Here is a 13,126-nt window from a genome sequence, read left to right on the forward strand (position 1 = left end):
TATCTGAGGTTGTTGATATCTCTCCTGGCAATCTTGATTCCAGCTTGTGTTTCACCCAGCCCGGCATTTTGCATGATGTACTCTGCATATAAGTTAAATAAGCAGGGTAACAATATACAGCCTTGACATACTCCTTTCCCAATTTGGAACCAGTCTGTTGTTCCATGTCTGGTTGTAGCTGTTGCTTCTTGTCCTACATACAGGTTTCTCAGGAGACAGGTGCAGTGGTCTGGTATTCCCACCTCTTTAAGAATTTTCCACAGTTTGCCATGATCCACACAGAAGCAAATTCTCTATCAGTGTGGAGGAGGGCATAATTAGCCAGTAGTCTGTGCAGAGATGTCTTGGGGTGTGTCCATTCTGGAGCTGGAGAAACAGGATTCACACCCCAGGTTTAGCATTAACTAGCTGTGTGACCTTGGACAAGTCCCCTCACCTCTCTGAGCCTGTTTCTTTTCAGTAAAGTGAGCTCAATTGTCCCTGCCTCTCAAGGTTGGCACTGGGATTTATAGAAGCAATGTATATAAATGCTTAGCACCATGCTCTGCACATGTAAGCACCCATTAGCAGACGCTATCACCATAATCAGAAAAGGCTGGTAGCAAAAGACAGTGTTGGTGAGAATGTGGGGAAGTCGGAGCCCTTGTGTACAGTTGGTGGGAATGACAAATGGTGCAGCTGCTGTGGAAAACAGTACAGAGTTTCCTTAAAAAATTGAAAGTAGAACTACCATATGATCCAGCTGTCCCATGTCTGGGTATTTATCCAAAAGAGTTGAAATCAATATCTCAAAGAGATGTTAGCACTCCTATGTCTGCAGCAATTTTCTCAATAGCCAATATGTGGAAACAACCTAAATGTCCATCCAAGAATGAATGGATATAGAAATGTGTACACATACACAATGGAATACTAGTCATCCCTTAAAAGGAATATCACATTATTCAGTATACAATAACATAGATGAAGCTTAAGAACATTGTGCTAAACAAAATAAGCCAGTCCTAGAGAGACAAATGGGTTTCCCTGATGGCTCAGATGGTAAAGAATCTGCCCGCAATGTGGAAGACCAGGGTTTGATACCTGGGTTAGGAGGGTCCCCTGGAGGAGGGCCTGGCAAACCACTCCAGTATTCTTGCTTGGAGAATCCCCATGGACAGAGGAGCCTGGCAGGCTACAGTCCATTGGGTCACAAAGAGTCAGACATGACTGAGTGATTAAGCACAGCACCGCACAGAAAGACAGCTATGGCATGATTCTATCTATATGAGTTATCTAAAGTAGTCAAATCCATAGCATCAAAGACTGGAATGGTAGCGCCAGGGGCTGGTGGGGAATGGGTGATGAAATCGCTAATTAATGAGCATAAAGTTTCCATCAAGCAAGACCAGCAAGCTCTAAAGACCTGCTGTACAACGATGTGCCCCTATTCAACATATAATTCAGCATATTCAGCATATAATGTTCACTTAAAAATTTAAGAGGGTAGGTCTCAGTCTAAGTGATTTTCCTACAATGTAATTAAATTTAAATTAACTTTTTAAAGAAAATTTCTTTAAAAATAGAGAAAGAAAATAATAACTTCACAAATCACTTCTATTGTGCCCTGCAGGAGGGCAAATGGGTGCATTGTTCCTCCCTAAATGACTGAAACTTAGAGACAAATATTCTCCCTCTTCCTAAAAATCATCCCATCACCACCATCCTCTTTCCCATGATGCTCCTTGAACATGTGAAAGTGAAAGTGGCTCAGTCGTGTCCGACTCTTTGTGACCCATGGACTATACAGTCCATGGAATTCTCCAGGCTAGATACTAGAGTGGGTAGCCTTTCCCTTCTCCAAGGGCTCTTCCCAACCCAGGGATTGAACCCAGGTCTTGTGCATTGCAGACAGATTCTTTTCCAGCTGAGCCATGAAGGAAGCCCAAGAATACTGAAGGGCTTCTCCAGGAGATCTTCCCGACCCAGGAATCGAACCAGGGTCTCCTGCATTGCAACCGGATTCTTTACCAACTGAGCTATCAGGGAAGCCCCAAGAAAATGGAAAAGTGAGTCTCTCAGCAGGAGGCTGCCATAGCGATGCAAAGAGAAAATCCAGGACTGGAAACAGTTAGAAAGCAAAGTGGCAAATGCCTGAAATGATCTTTAAAATACTCTAGTGGCTCAAACGCAAGGATTTCTCGCACAGATCTATCCTCTGTCATCATCGCACCTATAAAAGGGAGTAAATTATATTACTTGGATTTAAAGTTATCAAGTAAATTAAAGTCAACTGCTGGGTTGCTGAATTTTATATTAGACTACTGAGTTTTATAACAATGTTGAAAGAACAGGAAAGATTCTAAAGAGAACAACTAAAACAGAAATGCAAGTCAGTGACACTCTGCCTAGAGAATTCCTGGAGCCTCCAGAACGTTCAGATTCAAAAAGCAGGGGATAATAAAAGGGCTGATCAGTCACAGGCCAGAAGCCTTCGGATCTGAATGAAGCAGAAGAATCATTCCCAGTATTCCTAAGTATCCCCTGAGAAGCTCTCAAAAGATGCAGGTTTAATAACATCTCAGTTATCTCTGCACAGGTCATCCAGGCCCACACTCTGACCAACACCAACAGCATTTCCTACAAAGTCTAGTGCAGGTTCTTTACTTGAAGGGATTGAACGCCCTCTCCCCTTCAGCAAGAGATTAAAAGGGAAGAAAGAGAGCTTTAATCCTGAAGTTGGGTAGACTTTCAGGATAATTAATAGAGATCGGTTACTTGCTGGAAAATGAAGGATTGGGTAAAAAATAAATTATGTTTAGATGACTGAATATTTCCCTGAGATGGAATAAATTCAAGGACTGAGTAAAAGGTAACAAGAAAACTATCCATCACTTGAAGTTAGCAGGTAAGATAATATTTCAACCACTCATCTTGAAAGGGAACCTTGGACCAAGAACAGAGCAGGATGACTATAGGAATAGATACCAGGAAGGGTTAAATACAATCACACCTGAAAAAAATAGCTACAACTACTCCACAGAAACCTGAGAAGAGGTGGTGGGGTCCAAGGTGGCCTAATATTTTCATAAATAACTCGAAATATGCAGTGGGGATTATGCAAATCAAACCACACACAATACAAAAGTGGCAGGGATTTCGAATCTGTGAAGAATGAAATTTAACTACTGGGCACTGTCTTTAAATTTACCTTTATTGAATCTTGTATATTGAAGTCACATATTATTGTATCTCTTTATGGAAACTCAATAGGGCTGAATGCAGAGTGATTTATGGAAGAAGGAATAATCAAATGCATAAGTAGAAAAGAGCACACACCTGGAGAGGCACTAGCCTGGGGGTCAGGACAGGCACCGAGTGGGAAGTGGTTGAGATGGTACAGAGTGCAATAGGGTGGCCAATTACTTCTGCTCTCTACAGATGCGGGCGGTGCTAAGAGCCGATGTGTAAAATAAACAAGGAAATGTGTCTGTTACTCTTTGAACCACTTGGCCTTGGTACTACTTTCAATGAGAGTGCTGAGTTTAAATTAAACCTGGAAGGGGATTCAGAGCAGGCCAGCACAGAAATTATGCGATGTGTTCCTAGGTAAACCAAGAATACCAGGAGATGTTAAGAGGGCCTCCAGCACAGATGAAATGCTGAATGTGCCTATTGGTTGGGAAAAGATGCACAAAGCTAAGCGGGCCTGTAGGAAAGAAAAATTTCAGCTCCTATTAAGGGAAAAAAACAATCATTCAAAGCACAGTTGGAATCATGGAAGAAAGGGCAGCTTATGGTAACACCATCCCTGGGGACATTCGAGGAGTTGACCAGACACCTCTCTACTTAGGATGCATTAGAGATTATTAAAAGCATTCCCTGCTCAGATCGGGGGTGGGAGGTGGGCCTTGCGACCTCTCCAAAGGTCATTCCTATCCCAAAGGATCACGTGTCTGAAGGGCACCAGATAAAAATAAAGTCTATTAATCACTGAGCTGCCGCACAGTTTCCTAAGAGAGCCAGACTAGAGAAGGGCATTCCACGGTGGACCTTGTTCCAACGAGGGAGGAAAAGAGAGGCCTGTGTAGGCAGAACCAACTGCAGAGACTTCCAGAAAGCCTGCAATCAGGCGTCCCAAGCGTCACAGGGAACACAGGAGGAGGAAGAGACCCCATGGGGAAGGGAAGGGGAAACAGCAAATGGCTCTGAGAGCCCCTTAACAAAGCCACGGGAGCTGGGGGAGAGGGTGTGAGCCAGGCCAGGTGGGGACACCCGCAAAGGGCACGTCCTGGATTTAACGCTAAGGAGGCAGACCTCGGAGACAAAGGAGTGAAGGCAGGAACCCAGGGGAGGATGGATAGGGGTGCACGGGTGTGTCTGGGATTATTATGAGCTGGGAACCTGATGAGAGCTGGAAAGACAGAGCAAAAGGTAATCCCACTGTCTGGGGTGGAGGGGCAGAAAATCACCTAAGAAAATGCAGGCTTTTAAAAGAGGAATGGAGCCGCAATGCCCCAGTTCCTAAGCAGCTCTTGGCATTCTTGATAGCTGGGCTGCTCCGGCCAGACACAGTGGGAAAGTCTGCTGCCGGGGCATCTGAAGCACCCTTCCCAACCCTGAACCAGTCTCCCGAGGGGTTAGCAAGCTTGGGCTTTTATGTGTCAGAACAAAACCGAACGCTTTCCAGGAAGCAAAATCCAGGATGAAGCAGGCACCTCCCAGCACTGCCAAGAGACATCAGACCCCATGCCTTGCTCCCTACTCATCCTGAACCCACACCTGGGGATGGAGATGATGTTACCTGCAGGACTCGTCTCAGGACTGTCATCTGCATGGTGTATCAAACAGTCAAATGGGGGTCATGGAGTTTGAGTTCTTCTAGCAAAATGTTCTCCAACCAGCTGTCACCCCACCAGGCACAGAACACCTTGTGGAAATCAAAAGAGGCCAGCGAAGAGGGAGGAAACACGCAGCACTCCCAATGCACTGCCTGTGCCCTCGCCCCGTCTCCCTTGGGGGTGTCCTGCTTTCATAGCGACCGCAGACACCGGCAGGGCAGGTGGGGCGCCCGAGGGACCACCATGCCCAGCCCAGCCTCACTGGTCCCACCACAGCCTGTGGCAGAGCGCTGCGTCCTCAGAGAGAAGGCAGGAAGGGAAGATGGTCAGGGAGTGCGGTTTCGAGGGCCGCCCCTGCCATGGAGCGAGCAGATGGTGCCCGATCTGGTGAGGAGATAACTAGGGCAAGGATCTAAACCCACCGCCCAGTGTTCTGGTGGGTGAGAAAGACAAAGCTCTCTCAGGCTGACGGCAGTCCCTCCGAAAGCTGCAGGTCTCCCAGGTCCACCTGCTGCCACTGTTACCGCAGCTCGGCCCCCCGCAGTCCCTCCCCAGCTCTGTCTGCAGACCCTAAACCCCAGAGCCGGGGAGTCACTTGTCCAAAGATGCTCCTGAAGCCAGTGAGAAAGGCTGGAGATGGATCGCGGGACATTTATTAAACTAAGTCATCGTCAGAGAAAGATTCATAACCTGCCTTACCTAGGACAGGAGAGAGAGAAAGAAAGGAGAGAGAGGAAATTAAAGAGAAACAAATGAAAAGCCGCCAGAGCCAAGCACCTCTGTTGGAGGATTTTGAGTTATGTTTTTGTTTGTAATTCTCTGAAACAGAAAAAGAAATAGAGGATGAACCTTACAGAGACAGAGAGAGCGAAAGAGAGGGAGCCAGAAGAAAGCCACGAAGGAGGCCACTGCAGGGAAAGGAATACAGAGCAAGGAGGCCTCCCAGGCTGGCTTCTCCCTCCTGCTGCAACACCAGGCCTGGGGGAGCTGCCAGAGGAGGTCAGGTGTGACTGCAGTGAGGTGGCAGCCAGCAGGCAAACTGAGGTCTGGGCCCAAGAGGAGGAGCCAGCAAGCCCGGGGCTGGAGCAGCTCAGGGAAGGGTGGGGGCCCGCGGCAGGAAGGTGGCATCTGCTGTACTTACTGTCACAGACGTAAGGTTTGTCATGGTCTTCCTGCGAGGCGGCGTCGTGCCTCCTCCTGCCACCTGCGGAGCCACGGGCCTGGGGAGACATGGGAATATTGGGGTGCTTGTTATGCTGACAATCACTATGGTTCCCCAGCGTGTGTTCTGTAAGGCCCTGAGTGCTTCACCTGGATCTCCTTATTCAACCTTATACTTCACTAGTACCTATACCAACCCCACTTTATGGGTCAGGAAACTGAGGCCTAGAGAGGCTAAGTAACTTGCCCAGATGACTCAGCAACTCACTTGCATCACTTCATTAAATCCTTACAACTCCAAAAAGCAGGTGCTACTATTATCTCCATTTTACAGATGAGAAGCTGAGGCAAGAGGGGTGAAGTAGCTCACCCAAGGTCACTTGGTCACTAAGAGCTGAACCAGGACGTAAACTCAAGACACACTCCAGAGCCTTGGGCAGTCAGAATTCCCACCCTCTACTGTTGCCCCCAGGACCTCTTCCTCCAACTCCTTAGCCCCAGGTTTGCTGGCACCACATGTGGATGCCAAACCCACTCCTCTCAGCAGCCAAGATGGTAGGAAAATGAGAGCAAGTAGCGTGAGCATGCAGCCATCACCCCAGACTCCTGTGTTCACATCCCCCTCCAGCTAAAGTGTCTCGAAAGTGAGCCAGGTCCAGAATTGGGGCAGGAGGCCAGGCCCGTGGGGCGCTCCCTCCCCACTTGCTCAGCCTACTCCACAGGGTGGGCGTCTGCTGAGGCCTCCCTGTGTGGTCTGCCTCCAGCCTCCAGCCAGTGGCCAAGACCTTGACACCTCAAAGTCTCCTGGGGCTGAACTCTTGACACCCCCGCCGTGTGTGCATCTCCCAGAAAGGGCCAGCATCATCGGGGCGGGGCGGGGGTGGTGTGGGGGAGTGGAGGGGTGGGCTCCACCTCCAAGGATTGACAAGAGCAGCCAGAGAGGGAGCTGGCAGCTCGGCAGCCCTGGGACAGTGGCTACGAGAACATGGCAGGGTTTATTTTTAGACCTTTGTGAGTCCTACGGCGGCCACGTGGGTAGCACCCTTGCCTCCTCCGGGTCATACTCTGGTAATGAGTAGCACTAAACTCCCAAGCAGGTTAAGGGCCCGCTGGGGTCTTTGGGGACAGAGGCAGGAAGGTACAGTGGATGAGGAATAAAACACGGCAGCACCTGGCATGCAGGACAACCGGGACCTGACCTGGAAAAGTGGGGGGGCCCCCGTCCCGGGGGCGGGGGGGGCACTTCAGAGTCAAAAGGCCTGAGGTGCTCTCACACACACACACACACACACACACACACACACGCACACACACACTTTCCCTGGGGACATCATAGCGGAAAGGCCTGTACCCCAGTCGCATGATGTACACCCTGCCCCCAAACACACACACAGTTCACAATCAACAACCACCTGCCAAGCTACTGTGGCCACCACCTCCTCGGTTGTCTCTCTCCAAAACAAATTACAGAATCCCCCCTCCCTCCTCTCCTCCCCTCCAGGGCGCTTTCCCGCCTGGCCTCCCCGCGCCCCCACCATCCCTGCCCACCCCACAAGCCAGCAGCCCCCTCCCCTCGCCCTCATTACGCAGAGTTGACCCCAAGAGAGAGCTGTGCGGCCCTGGCAGCCACCCCCTCCACCCCGAGGCACTGACAGCCCTCCCTCCCTGCCCACGTTGAGGGTGGTCACCCTCAGCTGCCCGCCCCCCCAACCCCCCCACGATGTCCCCTCGGAGAAACCGGGGACAGCTTGACGTGTGCAGCCTGCAGCCCTGTCACAGCCGCCTCGGAGCAGGTGAAAGCAAGTCAAGCAGAATGACAGAGGCAAAGGCAGACCCAGGGAGGGGCTCGGGAGACTAAAAATACTTCCCGCCCGCCAGGGAGGAGAGGAGGAGGGCCGGGACTGGGAGCAGCCCGAGAGGGAGGGGGCCCCGTCGAGAGCCAGGGCTTGATAACACTCCCACTCTCTCCCTGCACCTCAGTTTCCTCAACTGCAAACAGGGATTGTGGCCCCAGGGCATCAAGGACACAGCCACGGATGCCTCCAGTGGCTGGTATGTATGTATGTGCAAGCCGCTTAGTTGTGTCTGACTCTTTGCCACCCCATGGACTATAGAGTCCATGGAATTCTCCAGGCCAGAATACTGGAGTGGGTAGCCTTTCCTTTCTCCAGGGGATCTTCCCAACCCAGGGATCAAACCCAGCTCTCCCACATTGCAGGTGGATTCTTTACTAGCTGAGCCACAAGGGAAGCCCAAGAATACTGGTTTGGGTAGTCTATCCCTTCTCCGGCAGATCTTCCCAACCCAGGAATTGAACCAGGGTCTCCTGCATTGCAGGCAGATTCTCTACCAACTGAGCTATCAGGGAAGCACTCTTCCAATCTCCTGCAACATATCAAGCCTGGAAACTTGAAATCCTACTTGTCTTGCTCACATGTCACCTCCTCAGAGAAGCCCTCCTGACCAATGTATGTTCACTCATGCCTTCCACCCCACTTCATGTCACAGCACTTAGCATTATCTTGCTTCATACTGGGCTTCCCTGGTAGCTCAGATGGTAAAGAATCCACCTGCACTGCAGGAGATCCAGGTTCGATTCCTGCATCAGAAAAATTTGCTGGAGAGGGAGAGGCTACCCACCCCAGTGTTCTTGGGCTTTCCTGGTGGCTCAGCTGGTCATGAATCCACCTGCAGTGTGGGAGACCTGGGTTCATTCCCTGAGTTGGGAAGATCCCCTAGAGAAGGGAACAGCTACCCACTCCAGTATTCTGGCCTGGAGAATTCCATGGACTATATAGTCCATGGGGTCACAAAGAGTCAGACAAGACTAGGTGACTTTCACTTTCCCTTTCACTGGTATTCTTGCCTGAAGAATCCCGTGGACAGAGGAGCCTGGCAGGTTACAGTCCAGGGGGTCACAAAGAGTCAGACATGACTGAGCAACTAAGCACGTACACATAATGTTATACTATATATTTGTTGGTGTACTTGCTGGTTTTCTGTTTCCCCCACATAAGGGTGGAAAATGCATCTATTTGGGCCACCATTATACTTGGAACTTGGCACAGGGCCAGCCACCTAAACAGCACTTAATAAATATTTGCTGAATAAATGAATCAATCCACCAGCCAGTCAGTAAGTTAATTGTCTTTGGTTCTTCTCCTTCATTCTCTGTATCCAACTGGTATCGTGTCTTCCTTCAAAGGACATCTTAGGCTTTGCATTTCCCTTTTACTCCATATCTTAAGCATCAATTAACCCTTGAGCTGCTCAAAGAACTCATCAGCTAGGGTTCTACCTCTGCATTGCCCTACCCAATGCATCCTGCATGATACTCAGATTCATGAGACAAAAGAAGTGTAGGACAGGAGCCCATGGTCATCCATTCAATCACACACTCAGTCACGGCCATCTGAAGCCTACTGATTTAGCCAACGATATCCTAATAACAACTCTACCACAGTCACCTCATGCTCATGCTAAATCCAAGTCTTTGTTTTGATTGATCCCTGTCATGGATCAGCCTCTGCTCTGCCCAGCCATATCTGGTGCATGCTTTAGCCTTGTTAACATGCCACTCCTCCAAGAATCTTCCTTTTGTCACACTAAGGAGTAAAGCATCAGTTTTAAAGTCAGACGGACATATCTTTAAACACTAGCATGGGTTTTTGGACAAGTTACTTGTCTGTCAGTTTTCTCAGTTGTAAAATGGGCAGAGCAACGTCTTCATTGCAGGTTTGTTGTAGAGCTAATAAGGGGGTGTGAAACCACAGGGGACAATGCTAGGTCTACAGGAAGTACTCAATAAATTATTTCCCGTCCTTGCCCAGTTGATTTCTCTTTCCTCTGAACTCTTATTGCATTTGGTAAGTGCACAGTCAGAAGCCTGCTGCTTTCTAATTGTATCATGACTATTAGCATTTTCTCCTCAATTTAATTCCAAGGTCCCGGAGAGCAAAGATGACACTCCATATTTTATTATAACCCCTGACACTTAGTACTATGCAGGGCACACAGCAACCAAAGTTCTTTTATATATTACCTCAGTTAATTCCTACAATACCATCTGAGTTTAACCAACTAATATCATTCCCATTTGGTACTTGAAGAAACAGGTACTTTTCTGAAACAGTTCAGAAAAGGCTCACAACTTGCCCATAGTCACAGAGCCAGTGGAAGACAGAGGCCCAGATTTCCAGAATCTGTTACAGAAGACTTTGAGACTGATGTCCAAAGAAACCACTCTCCCGCTCTGAGAACTGCCCATCTCACTCCACTCCTCTCCACTCCACCTCCCATTCACACACTGGTGAGCCATGGCAGCCATGATTGCATCACATGGTCCTGCCCCACTGGCCACTGCTGATTGGCTGACTCAGAAGTAGACACATGACCCAAACTGGGCCAATCAGATTCTACCTCCAACAGACTTCAAATTGGAAAATAATGACTCTAGTTAGTACAGATCACTTCAACTAGGGACCCATAAATGCAGGAAATATGGGGCCACATGCACAGCGAAGCAGAAGAGGCAATCTTGTGAGAGAAGGATAAAGGAGGAAGGAGTAAAGACCAGAAACCGCCTGGGTTCCTTACTTTTTCCCTGTCCTAAATCCCTGCCACTTTCTGGTCCTATCTGAACCTTCAAAAATTGCTCAAATCTGGTGCAGTAGCTCAGCAGCTTTTCAAATACTTCCCATTTTTGCTTAACCTGTTGAGTTTTCTACAACTAAAAGATTCTCAACTAGGACAGACTCAGTCCCAGGCAGAAAGTTAGTTGCTCTGTACCAGTTGTTCTCAAATAGCGGTCCAGGGATCCCTGGGAGTCGCTGAGACCCCTTCAGGGAGTCTCTGATGTCAAAACTATTTTTGTAATAGTCCTCAAGTGTTATTTGAAAGTTTTCACTCTCATCCTCCCACAGGTGCACAGTGGAGTTTTCCAGGGGCTACACAACACAATGATGTCATCAGTTTATGTGCTGGTATACTCTTAAGTTTAACATTTTTCTGTTTCTAATATGGGAAGTATCACTGGTTATAAGCCATCAGAACAACAGCTTTGGGGGCTCTCAGTAATTTTTGAGTACAGAATCCCTGAGACCAAATAAATATTGAGTACTACTGTTCTACACTCTTGGTATTTAAAGTGCAGTGCTCAGACCAGCAGCACTGACATCATCTGGGATACTGCTAATCGAGCAAAATCTCAGTCACCACCCACCAGACCTACTGCATCAGAATTTACGCTTGAACAATATCACCAGGTGCTTTATATGCACATTAAAGTTTGAGAAGCACTGGACTACACCATACTGCATCATAAACACTTACTGATTGATCAACTGATTGATAACACTCACGTGGATGACTCACAGGAATTTCATGAATTTTAAAGAGCTTTGATTGTTGGGCTAAAGTTACCATAGACTTACAGTAGGGCTTATTGTTGCATTAACACTACCAAAGACTAGGGCCAGTTATTAATTGTTGGGCCTAAATTTCTCTCACCTCTCAGGGAATCTCCATTGCCAAAGTCAGAGAGCTATTCCCTTTGCTTGCACTCTCCTAATAATATTTCACCTTTATTAAGAACTCAAAATCGGTTGTGAATTACTAACTCAATTTTATTTATTTTTTTTTTTTTTACTAACTCAATTTTAATGATGAAGAAACTGAGACCCACAGTACTTAACATTATTTGGTCAAGGTCACAGGGGTTACATAATTGACCAAAACTCTAGTAAGTAGTAGAGCTGGGATTTGAACTCAGGGTTCAGACAAGGTAGAGACTGTTCTTGACATCACTACCTTAGCCCTGACTTCTATGAACACACAGAGCACCTGGTGGTCTTATTAGAGTGCAGACTCCAATTCAGTCCAACTGGGGTGGAGTCTGGCATCTGCATTTCTAACAAGCTCCCAGGTGACATTGATGCTGAAGCCCAGGGAGACCACACGCTGAGACAGCCTTAGACTGCATCTCAGTCCTGACAACAGAAACGAGAGTGACTATCCTCCAGGCACCAGCAGCAGCTTGAACATACGTTAAAGGGTAGCTTCTTTGAGGTTGTGCATGAAGTAGTCTCCACTCCTTATTCCAGCACAGGCAGGCTCACCTGTAACTTTTAGGTCCTTCCATGGTTCCCACCACGGGTGATATGTCCACCATGTTACTGCACAATGTAGAGCCATTTGACTGCCCCTCAGCCAGCATGGATGGGCCCAGAACTAGCCTAGGCCCCATCTAGCTCTCTTGCTGTGTTCAGGCCTTTTCTCAGCTCCCAGAAAGCTCAAATAAGACTTTTTGTTCTTTTCCTATCATTAAACCATTCATTCAACAAACTGGCCAATGGCCGCATGCTGGGCACTGAGCCATGTGTGACCCAGTGGGAAAGTACAGACCTGTGTTCAATTACTCACTTCTTCCTTACTGGGTTGGACAACCTTGAACAAATTCTTAACCTCTCCAGAAGTAACAATACCAACTCATAGGAAAGAAAGAAGCAGTGCTGACCAAGAGAAATACAATGGCGGGGGGGGGGGGGGGGGTTACATGCCATTTTAAATTTTCCAATGGCCACATTTTTTAAAAGAATGAAAAGAGAATAAGATGAAATTAATTTTAATAATATATTTTATTTAACCAAATGTATCCAAAATATCTTTATTTCAGTGTGTAATCAATATAAAATCATTATGAAATGGTCACCATTCTTTTAATACTATGTCTTCGAAATCTATGACTTCCCTGGTAGCTCAATCGATGAAGTATCTACCTGCAGTGCAGGAGACTGGGTTGGATCCCAGGTAGAGCAGATCCCATGGAGAAGGGAATGGCAACCCACTCCAGTATTCTTGCCTGGGAAATCCCATGGACAGAGGAGCCTGGCAGGCTACAGTCCACAGGGTCACAAGAGTTGGACACAATTGAGCGACTAAACCACCACCTTTGAAATCTGGTGACTATTTTACATCTACAGCATATTTCAATTTGCATGAGCAACATGTCAAGTGTTTTGTAGCCACAGGTGGCCAGTGGACAGTGAAGAAATACAGAATGTAGCATAAAGGACCTACCATCACTTTCAGTAACGTAGCTCTTACTGTGAAGAGCCTCATCATTGCCTGATGTATATGAAGTATAC

General features: G+C 47.8%; 1 protein-coding gene across 5 annotated transcripts in view; it reads right to left on the reverse strand.

Moving 5' to 3' along the window:
- DPF3 (double PHD fingers 3) overlaps window positions 1–13,126 on the reverse strand; it is a 289,836-nt gene that overhangs the window by 107,957 nt on the left and 168,753 nt on the right. For all 5 annotated transcript variants that reach the window (XR_011488366.1, XR_011488365.1, XM_070469583.1 and 2 more), the window contains exon 6: window positions 5,962–6,040. Coding sequence is in view for 3 of the 5 variants with exons in the window: in XM_070469583.1 (XP_070325684.1) it covers window positions 5,962–6,040 (79 nt within the window). In the remaining 2 variants the exon portion in view is untranslated. The remainder of the gene's footprint in view (window positions 1–5,961; window positions 6,041–13,126) is intronic.

This window comes from Odocoileus virginianus, chromosome 6 (assembly GCF_023699985.2).
Source record: "Odocoileus virginianus isolate 20LAN1187 ecotype Illinois chromosome 6, Ovbor_1.2, whole genome shotgun sequence".
Classification (NCBI taxonomy): domain Eukaryota; kingdom Metazoa; phylum Chordata; class Mammalia; order Artiodactyla; family Cervidae; genus Odocoileus; species Odocoileus virginianus.